The sequence below is a fragment of the Saccopteryx leptura genome, chromosome 13 (assembly GCF_036850995.1).
Source record: "Saccopteryx leptura isolate mSacLep1 chromosome 13, mSacLep1_pri_phased_curated, whole genome shotgun sequence".
NCBI lineage: Eukaryota > Metazoa > Chordata > Mammalia > Chiroptera > Emballonuridae > Saccopteryx > Saccopteryx leptura.
In genome coordinates this window covers 10,134,532-10,146,798 of record NC_089515.1, presented here as the reverse complement: position 1 = coordinate 10,146,798, position 12,267 = coordinate 10,134,532, and the positions used below count along the sequence as shown (strand labels likewise).

The following is a 12,267-nucleotide window of genomic DNA, read 5'->3' as shown; positions in this document are numbered from 1 at the left end:
TCACCATGCCTGAGAATAATGTTAATTTTTGTTTTAATTTTTTGTGATGCAGAATTTTACCCCTTGACTAATAACTTGATGCGTTGTCTTAATCTCTTTAGAGTTGAAAGAAAGTCTCTCTCGCATGGGATCTGATTTGAAGCAGGGTTTTATTAGCTCTCTGAAAAGTGCTTGGCAGACATTAAATGAGTTTGCCCGTGCTCATACCTCTTCAGCTCAGTTACAAGAAGAATTGGAGAAGGTAGCCAATCAGATCAAAGAAGAAGAGGAAAAGCAAGTAGTTGAAGGTAAGTTTGACATTTGAGGCCTTTTCTAGTTGTTCCAAATATTATTTGGGAACTTAACACTTAAATTATTTAATGATGCTTTTCTGTTCTAATCTTTTTTTTTGTTAAAATGTAGAGACTCTTCCTATATAGGAAAATCTTTTATGATAAAACTATACTTCAAAATGTGTCCTCCTTTTTTTCTAGGGTTCTGCCTGATAGTTGCTGAACTTGTTAGTCTGCAGTGTTAATAGTTTATTGAGATTCCTATGTCCAGAGTGGGATATCAAAGTTGAGAACAAGTTTGTATCCAGTCAGTTGATGACCCACTCTGAGACACGATCTTTTCTGATGTTGTTGTTTAACTGTGTTGTTATGGACTTGACTGCAATGTCAGGTCATTGTGCCATGATGTTTTTGACTTTTTCAGATTCTAATTCTGTTTCCTTTCTTTCTACAATGTTCTCTCACCCCTTTTCTTCAAAACCTCTGTCAGCTCGTTGGCTCCCTGTCCTCTTGCTGGGGAACAGTCCCCCTTCCCTGGCTCTTTGGAGGAATGGGAGGTGAGCCTGCTAGCTCCCAGCTCGCTCCGTGCGTCCAGCAGTGTTCTCACTGAGCCCAGAGAGTCAGCTAAAGTCAAAGGATCATGATTAAGTGATTGACTTTGATATTGAAATGGTTTAAATTCTAGCAGAAAAGATTGTTGAAAGTCCAGATTTTTCCAAGGATGAGGACTACTTAGGAAAGGTCGGAATGCTAAACGGAGGCCGCCGAATTGACTACGTTCTTCAAGAAAAGCCAATAGAGAGTTTTAATGAGTATCTTTTCGCTCTTCAGAGCCATTTATGCTATTGGTAAGTCTTTTCTTCTTTGATAACATTCATGTGGCCTTAGGTGCTAGCACAGAAAGCAGTTTTTGTTTTCGTGAGACTTGCTGATTTATCATTTGTTACGGAGTATTAATTTGAACACCTGTATATTCAAAATCAATCCTTTCCCCCTTGAGTTTAGTTAGCCCACAAGATGGCAGCGTGGGAGCTGCCTTTGAGCACAGGCCTCTGCTGCTTGCACACCGTTTCTGCAGGGCTGCCTTTCCCAGAAGGGGCGGGGGGGGCGCTGGGGAAGCTGCCCTCTACTTGCACACTGTCACACTGTTTCTGCAGGGCTGCCTTTCCCAGAAGGGGGGGGGGGCGCTGGGGAAGCTGCCCTCTACTTGCACACTGTTTCTGCAGGGCTGCCTTTCCCAGACGGGAGGGGGGGTTCTGGGAAAGCTGCCCTCTACTTGCACACTGTTTCTGCAGGGCTGCCTTTCCCGGAGCGAGAGTGGGGGGGGGGGGGGGGCTGGGGAAGCTGCCCTCTACTTGCACACTGTTTCTGCAGGGCTGCCTTTCCCAGACGGGAGGGGGGGGCCTGGGGAAGCTGCCCTTGCACACGACCCCTTTCACCATGGGGAACTGCAGCGTGCTTATTGTAGAGCTGAGTGGTCTCCATCCAGTGTTTAAGGGCAGCTTTGAGGCTACACTCCCTTATTTTCATTTGCCTTCCTTAGGGAGGGTTGACTAGAACAAGAGCTGCATTTTTCCACTTTTATACATAGAGATTAATTTCTACTAATTGTCTCTTAAGCAAATGTGCTTTTCTTTTTGATAGGGAATCTGAAGACACCGCCCTGTTGTTACTTAAAGAAATCTATCGAACAATGAACATTAGCCCAGAACAGCCTCAGCACTGATTGGTCTTCAGTTTCACTGGGTGAGGTTATCTTTGTGTGTATCAATTCTGAATGTTTCATTCTGAAGTCCTTTTTATGAAATTGATGTTGACCATAGTTTTCTTTTTTCTGTTTCCTCAGAGTGCTTTTTTCTTTTAAAATCAGATTAGAGTCAGTAAAGCAAGGGAATTGGTGTACAATTTACATTTCTGACTTGCTAACAATCTTTTAATTCTGCGTAGAATTGAGTTCTTTTCATTTCAATTTCTTTTAATAATAGATTCTCAGGAACATTAGCTAGGACTTTCTTTGGTTGTAGGTAACAGTACCTAAGTCTCAAAATACCTTAAACAAATAGAGGTTTACTTTTCTTTGGTGGCAGGAAGGCGTCATTTGTTGAATAATGCCCACAGATACTCAGATTGTTTGTATCTTTTTTGCCTGCATGTTGGCTCTTGCTACCTCATAGCTATAAGGCGGCTGCCATAGTTCCAGACATTGTATCTATATTCAAGGCATGAATAAGGGTGAAAGGGCAGTATTGGTTATATCTATTTCTTTTAATTAGGAAAGCAAAATCATATCCAAAAGGTTATTCATGCCTATTGACTAAGCCTGTCACAGGTCCTGTGTCTCCCCCAGTGCCAAACTACATGAAAGGTTGTAAAAGTGATGTCTGAAGCATCTCCAGTCTTTATAGAGGGGGGACTAGTGAAGGGGATTAAACATGATGAGTGAACGCACCAGTCGGCCATCTCTACATCCTGACTGCCCTCCTGAGTCATTTGCTTTTCCTTACTGGATTATGCATCACTTGAAAAAAATAGATAATGTGTTTTTTTTAAGAAGTTAGACATTTTAAAGCATTTGAAAGATTAAAACACAAACTGGTGAGCTCTGAAATGAAAAGTAGTTCTGGCACTTCTTGGTTTTCCAATAATAAGTGATAAGTTCAGACTTCAGGTTTTTTTTTTTTTTAATTTTTTAAAATTTTTTTACAGAGACAGAGAGAGAGACAGAGAGAGGGATAGACAGGGACAGACAGACAGGAATGGAAAGAGATGAGAAGCATCAATTATTAGTTTTTTGTTGCGCCTTGCGACACCTTAGTTGTTCATTGATTGTTTTCTCATATGTGCCTTGACTGTGGGGCTACAGCAGACCGAGTAACCCCTTGCTCGAGCTAGCGACCTTGGGTCCAAGCTGGTGAGCTTTTTGCTCAAACCAGATGAGCCCGTGCTCAAGCCGGCGACCTTGGGGTCTCGAACCTGGGTCCTTCCACATCCCAGTTTGACGCTCTATCCACTGCGCCACCACCTGGTCAGGCAGCCTTCAGGTTCTTATTCTGGAGAGGTAACCACCTTTAGTAGAATACGCTTAGAGAAATATTCCTGTGCACAGCTGATCAAATCTGTGTGCACTTTAATACAGGGACCTCGCTGGACGTGTTGTTCTGTCACTTGAAGTTTCCCATCAGCTAGGTTGCTGGCACAGCTTTCCATGTCAGCTGTGTAAGTCTTCTCTGTGCTCCTTAATGGTCATAGTGAACCAATGTGTGGCTGTATCTTCCTTATTAGTCAGCTTCCTGTTAATGGACATTTAGATCGTTTTCTAATATGTATGAAGGAGTTTGAGTCAATAGGGCAGGTAGGAGGTCTAAAAACCATTTTTCCCCTTTACAGAGACAGACAGAGAGTCAGAGAGAGGGACAGACAGGGGCAGACAGACAGGAACGGAGAGATGAGAAGCATCCATTAGTTTTTCATTGTGCGTTGTGACACCTTAGTTGTTCATTTGATTGCTTTCTCATATGTGCCTTGACCACGGGCCTTCAGCAGACCGAGTAACCCCTTGCTCGAGCCAGTGACCTTGGGTCCAAGCTGGTGAGCTTTGCTCAAACCAGATGAGCCCGCGCTCAAGCTGGCGACCTCGGGGTCTTGAACCTGGGTCCTTTGCATCCCAGTCCGGCACTCTCTCCACTGCACCACTGCCTGGTCAAGCTAAAAAACCATTTTTTAATCAGATTCTTGATGGAGTTATATCAGTTCTTACTATTTCTTATAGTTCAGTGTTAAAATAAATGTAATGTTAAAAGCTACTACAGTCTATATTTCCAGTTATGAAATAGTCATTTAGTTGGTCAACAAATATTTCGGTACCTACTGTGTGTGAGGCACCGGTTTTCATGCTGGAGATAAGCCATGAACAAGATTCCATTTTCATCTTCAAGGAAATTATAGCAGGCCTTTGCATGATGTCTTTCTGTTCATCATCGTTTCATTATAGTGTGTTGAGATGCCTAGGAACCTAACCTGTATGCCAATTAGCCGTAATAATGGTTTTGTTATACTTTAGTTATTGCCACAGTCCCAAGAACCTGTCTAAGAACGTTAAGTGAAGAAGACTTCCTGTATCTTCCAGTGGGAGATGCTGACAGTAAGCCTGTGCTCTAACCCAGTGATTTGCAACCTCAGGGTGCACATAAACTAATTACCGAAGTTCTGCGGCACACCCAAATACATTTTCACACCAGATGGCTATTGTTGTGTTGGCTGTTGTCATATTTCACTTGACAATCTAAGGGGAAAGATGTCAGTGCCCTGACTAAATATGCATGTTTTAAAAATTCTTGTGGTGCACCAGTTAAATGTCCCTTTTGTAACCAGTAGGTAAAGTTCAGATATTGATAGCTTCTGTAGAAAAGATACAAGAGGAAGATGCGGAGAGTAGTCAGGGTTGCTCCTGGGAAGGCCTTGTTGACTTGATGACATTTGAGGTGAGATTTGTAGGATGAGAAGGAGGTGGACATCTGAAGATAAGAAGAGCAGCTGCAGAGGTCATGAGATGGGGTTAGATATGTTGTGTCTGGGGGGCAGAGAGCAGGCCAGTACGACCAGAGGACAGTAAATGAAGGGAGAGCCTGACCGGTGGTGGCGCAGTGGATAGAGCGTCGACCTGAGATGCTGAGGTCCCAGGTTCTAAACCTCAAGGTCGTCCGCTTAAGTGCGGGCTCACCAGCTTGAGTGCGGGATCATTAAGATGATCTCAGTGTCGATGGCTTGAAGCCCAAGGTCGCTGGCTTGAGCGAAGGGTCATTAGCTTGGCTGCAGCCCCCGGTCAAGGTACATATGAGAAGCAATCAGTGAACAACTAAGGTGCCGCAACTATGAGTTGATGCTTCTCATTTCTCTCTCCACCCTCTCTTCTCTCTGGCTCTCTGCCTCTCTCTCTCTCTCTCTCTCCCAAAATAATATGTTTCGTAGTTTTCCCACATCAGCTAATAATGTGTATGTGTGAGAGTACTTACCGTTTTTATTGGTTTTCCTGAATGGGTTGTACTTACAGTTGTTTCAGCTTGTGACAGAAGTGAGGGGTCTCCTTCTGTGTCTCTTCCCCGGTTTCCCTTTCCAGAGACAGTCTGCTCTAAGTATGTGTTAACATCCATACCCATATGTGACTTTTTTCCTTTTTAAAAGACAAATGATAGCTAAATAGATAAACTGTTATTACCTTTGTATTTTTGAGATTTTTTTTCCATACCCATCCATTCCTTGACCTACCCTCCCTCCCTCCCACCCACCACGCACCCTCCCTCACCCTCCCTCCCAGCTACCACATGCCCTCCCTCCCGCCCACCACGCACCCTCCCTCCCTCCCGCCCGCCACACACCCTCCGTCCAGTATTTGATGTACACGACTGTACCAGGAACCGGCAGGCAGTGGGCCTCACAGCAGTGGACCACACAAAGTCTCTGCCTTTAGGGATCTTCTTTCCTCTGGGGGAGGAGACATGAATAAACAGTTGGAATGTGTCAGGTGGTTAAAAATAGCAGTAGGGTAAGGGGGAGAGGGAGTGCCTTTGTACGTAAATGGCAAGGGGACGCCCCAACTGATGAAGTATCACCTGAGCAAGTGCCAGGTGGATATCTGTAAGGACAAGATACGAGACATAAGAGCTGCCTCATTCCTTTTAATGAAAGTATAGTTTGTATAGCCTGTGCCTTGCTGGTCAGTATTTAGGTTATTCTCAACTTTTACTAGTATAAATAGTGCTTCAGTAACACATGCTGTTTAATAGTTGCATTGTATTCCATTTTATAGTTTTATTTATTAAAACACATTGTTGGATGTTTAGGTGATTTTTCAGTTTTCACTTTATAAATAATTCTGACACGTAGCTACAATACTTTTGCGTATTTCTGGCTAGGATAAATTAGAGGCAGCATTGTAGAGCTCAGCATATTGCACATTTCACAAGTTTTTTGATGTATACTCGTCACTAAATTACATTTTAGAAAGGTTGGCTCAATTTTCCTCTCCACTACCAATATATATGCTGGTTTTCCTGCACCCTTGCCAACACTGAGTTTAATTGTTTTTTTAAATTTTGCCAACTTGATAGTCACAAATTGTTATATTGTTTTATTTTACATTTTCATTACTAGTAAAATTGAGCTTATTTTGGTGTTTTTATTTGGCTGTTTGTATTTATTCTTTTATCAATTGCTTATTCTTTTTTTTCTGAAGCTGGAAACGGGGAGAGACAGACAGACTCCCGCATGCGCCTGACTGGGATCCACCCGGCACGCCCACCAGGGGGCGATGCTCTGCCCCTCCGGGGCGTCGCTCTGCCGCGACCAGAGCCACTCTAGCGCCTGGGGCAGAGGCCAAGGAGCCATCCCCAGCGCCCGGGCCATCTTTGCTCCAATGGAGCCTTGGCTGTGGGAGGGGAAGAGACAGAGAGGAAGGAGGGGTGGGGTGGGGGGTGGAAAAGCAAATGGGCGCTTCTCCTATGTGCCCTGGCCGGGAATCCAACCCGGGTCCCCCGCACGCCAGGCCGACGCTCTACCGCTGAGCCAACTGGCAGGGCCTCAATTGCTTATTCTTGACCTTTGTTCATTTTTTGGGAGGTGTATGGCAAGGTCTTTTGTTTCTTACTGATTTATAGTTATGATTTAAGGATAGTAACCTTTTGCCATTGAAAATACATTTTAATTTTAGTTTCATAATTGCCATTTATTTTTGCTTGTGCTTTGGGTATTTTTTTGGGGAGTAGGGGTGAAGAGCATGGTTTTAAAATATGTAGGCTGATCTTTTAAGATTATTTTTTTTAAGTTCTTAAGTGTTTTTTTTCATTTGACTTTATAGTTAGAAGAATATGGTTTAGAGAGGGATATAACTTTCTTTTTTTTTTTTTTTAAAGTGAGAGTAGGGGAGATACAGAGATAGACTCTCTCATGTGCCCTGACCGGGATCCACCCGGTGGCGCTGTCTGAGGCTGATGCTCTGACCATCTGGGGCATGCTTGCAACCGAGCTATTTTTAGTGCCTGAGGCAAAGACTCCTCAAAGGCATTTTCAGCACCCGGGGCCAACGTGCTCAAATCAGTGGAGCCATGGCTGTGGGGGAAAGAGAGAGATAGAGAAAAGGAGGAGAAGGGAGAAGCAGATGGTTGCCTCTCCTGTGTCCCCTGACTCGGAATTGAGCCAGGACTTCCACACACCGGGTTGATGCTCTCCCGCTGAGCCAGGTAGCCAGTGCCTCTATTTCTTAAATTTATTTTAATTTTTATGCATTGATTTTAGAGGGAGAGGAAGGGAAAGACGGAGATAGAAATGTGGATCTTTTCCTGTATGTGCTCTGACCAGGGATAAAACTAGCAACCTCTGCATATCTGGATGATGCTCTAACCAACTGAGCTATCCAGCCAGGGTGCTTTTTTCTAAAATAATTATTTTTGCTTGTGCCATATTTTGAATAATGTACCTTTTTTGTCATTTGTTTGATGTTTTTATAATATGCTATAATTGTTTGACATTTTTTATCATATGCCCAATATTTGTTCTCTAGGCTTTCTGCATCTTTTTTTTATTGACTTATTTATCTGTCTACCAAATTTCACTGACTTCAAATTACATATTTTTTAATTTTGGCATCTTTACAGTTGGAATGCATCTTAAAAACGAGCTGTTGCCTGGATGGAAGTTGAGTTCTTCCCAACGTGGTTTGCAGTTTCTTCGGCTGGTTACTGGGGGCACTACAAGCCTGAGTCTGCTTAAGCTGATTTCTCTGAGATTTTCTTGGATTGTGCTGGTATTGTGAATTCAGGCCACAAAATTACAGGCGGGGCGGGGTGGGTGTACCAATTTAAATGCCGAGGACCTGCTCCCGCGCTTCCCATTGTCAGGGAAGAGGTGTGCAGACTTCTTTGCCATCATCCTTTCTGTGGGAAGGGGTATTTTTTTAACCCTTCATTGAGGCAGTAGGCATTTGGCATCCTCACTTTTTAAAGGTCTGTCTCCTTTAGACTTCCTATCCAGGGCATCTTTTCTTCGCATGGTATGAAAAATAGTGGTGTATTAGATTCACTGAAATATGGTGTTTTATTGTAACTTTATAGTTTTTACCATCTGGCAGTGCAAGTTATTAGCATACCATTCTCTTGGCAATTGTTCCAAATGAAATTTGTTTTTTATTTTATTTTTATTTTAGTGAGAGGAGGGGAGATAGAGAGAGATTCCCTCTTACGCTCCAACTGGGATCCACCCAGCAAGCCCACTAGGGGGTGATGCTCTGCCCACCTGGGGCATTGCTCTGTTGCACCCGGAGCCATTCTAGTGCCTGAGGTGGAGGCCATGGAGCCATCCTCAGTGCCCGGGCCAACTTTGCTCCAGTGGAGCCTTGACTGCGGGAGGGGAAGAGAGAGATAGAGAGAAAGGAGAGAGGGAAGGGGTGGAGAAGCAGATGGGTGCTTCTTCTGTGTGCCCTGGCTGGGAATTGAACCCGGGATTTCCACACGCCGGGCCGACACTCTACCACTGAGCCAACTGGCCAGGGCCCAAGTGAATTTTGAAATGATTTAAACTCCCCAGCAGTCTCTCTCCACAAAATGAACAAAACTCAAACATTATAGTCCTAGGATTTTAATATCACTTAATATGAAAAAGTAAGAACCTTTCATTTCATAATTTGTTCATTGTTCATAATTTTTATTTTTTCTACTTTGTTGTAAAATTTATGTAAGAATTTAAGTTCCTAATACTATACTAATACTATGAAGTAATTAAAATACTAGCAATTCTTCCATGTATGGTTCATTCAAACAGTGATCAATTTGACTGAATTCGTGAATGTTTATCTCATTTATTCCTTTCTAGAGTTGTTCTTAAAAAAGCCTCAGCTTAACCTGTCAGAAACTTTCTTTTACTTTCTGTGCTCATTATGTTAGAAAGCTGGTCATGCAGGTGCGCTCCCAGAAAGCTCCTGGCTGCCTGGCGTCCCTGCCCTCCTGGCCTGTCTCAGGGCTCGTGCTGCAGGCCTGTGTTTCGGAGCACTTTCCAGTGTGTGCTCAGTCAAGCTGAGCACCTGACAGGTGTTCTTCTGGTTCAGAAAGGAGCGATAATACGCTATTATTACTGCTAAGTGGATGAAGTTCACCAAGGTTTCTTTTTTTTTTTTTTTTTTTAAAGACTTTCTTGTCTTCCCAGAAAGTCGCACTATAAATTCCATTGCTGAGAACACCCTTGGGATGTTCCCGGCCTGCCCCTGTGGTGGGCACAGAAAACTGAAGCATTGGCAGTTGCTCAGATACAGTTCTCAGATGCAGGCATTCATTTAAAGGAGAACACACGGAGCAAACAGTGCAAGTGTAGACACTGGACAGTGGAGACGAAAACTGTAATTACTGAGATGATGCAGCTAACAGTTCCTCGCATCAGCCAGGCGTGTAGTCGGCACACTCATGTATGATGTCAGTGAGGAGGTATTTGTGGCATGCGGACGGGTTCTGTTTCTTACAGACCTGTTGTCAGTGGGTCTTTTGAACTTGCGTTTTTTAATGTAATATGTTCTTTTATTCAAGTATGGACTTCTTGAGAAACTAGAGTAATGTGAGTTTTTTAAATTTATGTTTTACTTTCAATGTGAATTGTTCTGAGTGGCTTTGATGCGGGGCTGTTTGTATTTGTGAAGAGGCGGTAACCAAGATCCCTTATGTTCTAAGTAGGATCTGAGGTTTCTATGAAGCCTGTCAGGCTGTTGCTGAGAGATCATTCTGGAAGGGAGTGAAGCGCTCCTGACCATATAGAATCCTCTGACGCTGTCCCAGCGTGTCCCTTCCCCGCCCCACTGGGGCGGGGCGGGGAGAGCTGTTCCATGTCGCTGTATGGTGGAGCTGTACGCCCGCCCGCCTGCCTCATTGCTGAAGTTCCAGTTAATGTGAGAACCAGAGGGTTGTGGTTTTTTTGCTTTGTATTAATTCCACTTATACCAAAGTGTTTGAAAGTCTGAAATGTAATGCTTCAAGACCATCAATCTACTTCATGAAAAGACTGTTCTGTAAAATTTTATTTTGTTTTCCTATAGCTTTAAAATATCCTATTTTCCTAATACTATATAGGAACGCTGATTTTCCTTCTTTTGTTATGCAGTAGAGACATTTTACACTGTTTACATAGTTCTCATGGAACACAGAATTTTTTGAAAGCAACGTATGATACACATTTTTGTGTATATATTCTAATTAGTGTGAATAAAACAGTAACATCAGTGCATTTTTTAAGCAGTGAACTTGTGTATTTCTCTTGTCTTCCGTAAAAGTACTCCTTGAGTTTGGCATTATTTCCTTTTTGCTGTGAGGACCTGCGCCATTGACTTACTACAGAGCATTTGCTCCTCGTCCGAGAATGAGGCCAGTCGGACTGTGGCGCTGCCGCGACTGCAGTCACATGTATTCCGAGCGCCTCGCGTGCAGCTGAGGGCAGGCCCTACGCACCTTGCCCAGGCTGCTGGTGGCCGCCGGGCCGGCCGGCCATGCGCCTGCCCTTCCGTGTCCTCTCCGCTCCAACACTAACCCTTTCCCTATCTCTTCCACTTGACTTCCCCAGACTTACAAAATTCAGAAACATGAGGGTTATTTATGTATCTTTTAATAAAACAGTGTGATTTTTCAATTTACAACTGGTTTTGTCTGTGTTATTCAGCCTGTCCCCCGAGTGTTGGGTGGGGAGGAGTACTTGTAGCGGGTCCAGAGAAGGGACGTGTCCCAGCCGAGTTTCATGGACTCTCGTGATTTTATTTGGACACCATGGAAATATAAAGTAGAGTTTTTGTGTGACTCTGCTTTTGATACATTTTAAAAAATTTTTTATTTATTTACTTTTTAAAAAATTTTATTTATTCATTTTTATTAGAGAGGGAGAGATAGAGAGAGAACAGGAGGAGGAGCAGGAAGCTTCAACTCCCATATGTGCCTTGACCAGGCAAGCCAGGGTTTTGAACTGGCGACCTCAGCATTCCAGGTCGACACTTTATCCACTGCGCCACCACAGGTCAGGCTGCTTTTGATATTTATAGCCCTCTTGGTTTCTTACCAAAGCCAAGCAAACAGTAGGTCTCCTGAGGGCGGAATCTCTATTAGCGTGTTGCTCAGTATTGTGACCACCAGGCCTCAGAGTCTCGGCACAGAGTAAGAAACTGTCCAATTATCTGTTGATTTAAAGAATTTTGAAAATGAAAAATATAATTTAACCCTTGGACGAGACCTTGGAAGACCATCTAGATCAGTGGTTTGCAAACTTTTAAAAAGCTGCCGAACCAGAACCCTTTTTTAAACAGAAACTCACCAAATTTCAGTATATAAACTAGATGAGAGTATAGCTGCTGAGTCACGTTAGACCCTGCCTTTTCCCTTTCTCTTTCTCCCGGATAGCTCCTCCCCTTCTGCAAACCAGCCCCTCATCCAGATGGATGCCTTCATTTTCCCCAGATGATAAAAGTCACATCGCGAGTTATTCTGGCTTCATATGCATAGTTTGGGACAAGCATTAAAACTGTCAGTGTCCAGGCCCTGGCCGGTTGGCTCAGTGGTAGAGCGTCGGCCTGACGTGCAGGAGTCCCGGGTTTGATTCCCGGCCAGGGCACACAGGAGAAGCGCCCATCTGCTTCTCCACCCCTCCCCCTCTCCTTCCTCTCTGTCTCTCTCTTCCCCTCCCGCAGCCAAGGCTCCATTGGAGCAAAGTTTGCCCGGGTACTGAGGATGGCTCTGTGGCCTCTGCCTCAGGTGCTAGAGTGGTTCTGGTCGCAACAGAGTGACACCGGATGGGCAGAGCGTCGCCCCCTGGTGGGCGTGCCGGGTGGATCCTGGTCGGGCACATGCGGGAGTCTGTCCGACTGCCTCCCTGTTTCTGGCTTTGGAAAAATACAAAAAAAAAAAAAGAAAAGAAAAAACTGTCAGTGTCCAAAATTGAAGGTCAGAGTCATAAAGCTGATGATGCCTTGGCTGGATAGCTT

At 44.0% G+C, this 12,267-nt stretch overlaps 1 protein-coding gene across 2 annotated transcripts in view; it reads left to right on the top strand.

Moving 5' to 3' along the window:
• Positions 1 to 10,929, top strand: part of SEC23IP (SEC23 interacting protein) — a 35,723-nt gene extending 24,794 nt beyond the window's left edge. The window contains exons 16-19 of one of the 2 annotated variants that reach the window (XM_066354699.1): positions 102 to 287; positions 961 to 1,120; positions 1,917 to 2,018; positions 7,922 to 10,929. In XM_066354699.1, the coding sequence (XP_066210796.1) occupies positions 102 to 287; positions 961 to 1,120; positions 1,917 to 1,998 (428 nt within the window). In that variant the 3' untranslated portion in view covers positions 1,999 to 2,018; positions 7,922 to 10,929. Of the gene's footprint in view, positions 1 to 101; positions 288 to 957; positions 1,121 to 1,916; positions 2,019 to 7,921 lie in introns of both variants that reach the window. The other variant, XM_066354698.1, reaches the window with a different exon arrangement.
• The last annotated feature ends 1,338 nt before the right edge of the window (positions 10,930 to 12,267 follow it).